The 3,080-nt window shown below is 54.6% G+C and overlaps 1 protein-coding gene across 1 annotated transcript in view; it reads right to left on the bottom strand.

The window, feature by feature from the left end:
• Window positions 1-3,080, bottom strand: part of RAB3A (RAB3A, member RAS oncogene family) — a gene marked incomplete at its 3' end in the record, with an annotated part of 8,322 nt that overhangs the window by 4,857 nt on the left and 385 nt on the right. The window contains exons 2-3 of the mRNA XM_006147169.3: window positions 1,926-2,153; window positions 523-641 (exon numbers count right to left, since the gene is read on the bottom strand). Of these exons, the coding sequence (XP_006147231.1) occupies window positions 523-641; window positions 1,926-2,153 (347 nt within the window). The remainder of the gene's footprint in view (window positions 1-522; window positions 642-1,925; window positions 2,154-3,080) is intronic.

Below are 3,080 nucleotides of genomic sequence, written 5' to 3'. Positions count from 1 at the left end.
TGGACTCCCACATGACTAACTATAGTTCGAGTCCTGGACCTCACACACACACTCTGTCCCTCTCTGGTCAAATTAAAATAAATAAATAAAGTTAAATAAAATAATTAAAATATAATAATAGGGAACAGCAGTTAGCATAATGGCTATGTCACTGGACTCCCACGTAGTCGACCACAGTTCGAGTCCTGGACCTGGTGGCTTAGACTCATGCCAGGTGCGTGTGCATGCGTGCCCAAGATCCCGAGAGGAGAATGGAGGAGAAGGGATTGCGGCGTGGCCATCCCCCCTGGGGGGTGATTTCTCGCTTTCTGTCTCTCTGTCTCTATCCGTCTGGCTGGCAAGAGCATGCGCCCTATAGCGAAAACCTCTCCAAAAAAAGGAGAAAAAAAAAAAACAAACATAATAATAATTCTTTGCAAAAGAGAGACAGCGAGAGACATGGGTGAAAATGTTTCCCACCCATGTTTTGGCACCAGGCTAGGTCGGAGGACGCTCTGAGAGTCGGGGGAGACGGGCGCTCACCAGTCCTGCACGGCGTTGAAGGATTCCTCATTGGTGATGTCATACATGAGGATAAAGCCCATGGCACCCCGGTAGTAGGCTGTGGTGATGGTTCGGTACCGCTCTTGTCCAGCTGTATCCTGGGGAGGGAGAGTCAAAGGTCACAGAAGACCCACACATCAGCCGTCGAGAAGGACTGAGCCGTGAGATCATTTTGCTCCTTCGAGGACCAGAGAGGGTTAGGAGTTTGTCCAGGGTGACAAAGATTCCTAAAGAGCAAGCGGGGTCACATGTACTGGGGACACGCGAGTGCGCAGTGGTCCTCAGGGTCACATGACCTGCAGAACCGTTCTATTATTCATTCAACAAACACGGACTAGGCACTGACACATACCAAACCCTGAGCTGGACACTGGGGTCACAGTTCAGAAAATGAACAGGAGGGACCAGCAGTTAGTGTGATAGCTATGTTGCTGGACTCCCATATAGTCGACCGCGGTTCACGTCCCGGACCCGGTGGCTTAAACTCATGCAGGGCACATGTGCGTGCGTGCCCAAGATCCCGAGAGGAGAATGGAGGAGAAGGGATTGCGGCGTGGCCATCTCCCCTGGGGGATGATTTCTCGCTTTCTGTCTCTCTGTCTCTCTCTGTCTGTCTGGCAAGCGCACGCGCACTGTAGCCAAAAAGAAAATGGACAGGGGGCAAGGCCGGCAGGTGGCATGGTGGTTAAGGGCACTGGACTCCCACATGGCCGACTATGGTTCGAATCCCAGATCTGGCAGCTTCCTTTCTCACTTTCCCTCCCTCTCTCTCTCTCTCTCTCTGTCCATCTCTGGTCAAATTAAAATAAATAAATAAAATAAAGTTCAATAAAATAATTCTAAAACAAAAAGAAAATGAACAGAGGGGTTAGCAGGTGGCGTGGTGGTTAAGGTACTGGATCCCACATAGCTGCCTCTGTGGTTTGAGTTCCAGACCCAGACTCCGGGTGCTTGTGCGCCTGTGCCCCAAATCCGAGAGAATGGAGGAGAAGGGATTGCAGCAAGACCGTCCCCACTGGGGCTCTCTCCGTTTTTCTCTCTCTGTCTCTGTCTCTCTCTGGCAAGCGCATGCATCTTGTAGCAAAACTAAAAATAAAATAAAATGTACAAAAAGTTCTTAGGCCTCTGGGGGCTGGAGGGAGGAGGCCAGGAGACCCTAACAGAGGCTCCTGTGTGTGTCTTAGAGTCTTGCATGAGGAACTCCAAGAGGAGGAAACTGAGGCTCCCAGACCAGGCCACGCTGTGGGAACAGGGCTATTACCTGTACCCCTGCCTTCTGGGAAGAAGCAAGCATCTGCAAAACGCACCATGAGTGAATGAATGAATCCAGCTTTGGCAAGGCGTGCACACCGCCCCAACCGAAACCCTGCAGCCGGACCCACCCAGATCTGCAGCTTGATCCTCTTGTCGTTGCGGTAGATGGTCTTGACCTTGAAGTCGATGCCCACGGTGCTGACGAAGGCGGGCGTGAAGGAGTCGTCGGCGTAGCGGAAGAGGAAGGACGTCTTGCCCACGCTGCTGTTACCAATGATGAGAATCTTGAACATGTAGTCGAAGTTCTGATCCGAGGACTCCTTCTGCCCATAGCGCGAATCCGTGGCAGACGCCATCTGGACGGGCAGGGTGTGGGACAGTGTGAAGGGAGACCACCTCCATCCCCAACTGCCCAAGCCAGGCACCGGATGCAGACAGCGCCAGAGAAGGTCCCTCTTGCAAATATCACCCCTATGCCCCATCGGCAGCCCCAGTGACCTTCAAAGACCAGACATTTCAGCAGAGCTCGGAGGAATGCCACGGAGACACCCCAAAGACCCCTCCAGCACGCCTGAACCCTAGGTCAGGCTGTAACCTTAAACCTTTAGGTGCACGCTGGGAGGAGGGGCCACGGTCGGCCCCGCCCCCATCAATCTTTCACGGTCCTCAGGACGCAGCTGCACGGGCTCACGTGCACACGCGTGTACAGCCCTTCGGGATGGCATGTCTGCAGCCCCTCTACCACGGACGCCCCCACCCCAGGCTGGGAGAGATCTACTGAGGCGGCTGCATCACGTGATGGGGCGGGGCGTGCACATCTTCAAGTGCACACGGCCCCCATACACACACAAACAGGCGCATACACACGGGTGTGCGAACATGTTCACAAGCACAAGACAGAGACGCAGACACCCCTCTGCACAGCCACCGGCATGCAGAAATGTGCAAACCCTCCCGTGCATATGGCTCCTTCCACCCATGCTCGCATATACACATCACCCAGGTGGACACAGATCCCGGTGCACGTATGCCCAGGGCGTGCACACACACACACGCACACACAGTCCTTGCGTCTCCCTCTACATGCGTGCAACACGCACACGCTTAGATCCAGACCCTACCCTCACGGAGTCACACGAGCAGAGCCAGGTACACACGCATGGGTACACACAGACCCGCTGGCATAGGCGGGTGCGCAAACGCGTGTGCACATCACGCGCACGCGCACGCAAGAGCCTCCCGCGCGCACACCTTCCCGCAAGGCACTTGACTCCCCTGTCCCT

This window comes from Tupaia chinensis, unplaced genomic scaffold (genome assembly GCF_000334495.1).
Source record: "Tupaia chinensis unplaced genomic scaffold, TupChi_1.0 Scaffold000201_1, whole genome shotgun sequence".
Taxonomy (NCBI): domain Eukaryota; kingdom Metazoa; phylum Chordata; class Mammalia; order Scandentia; family Tupaiidae; genus Tupaia; species Tupaia belangeri.
The sequence above is the reverse complement of the archived record's forward strand: the minus strand, read 5'-3'. Positions and strand labels throughout refer to the sequence as shown.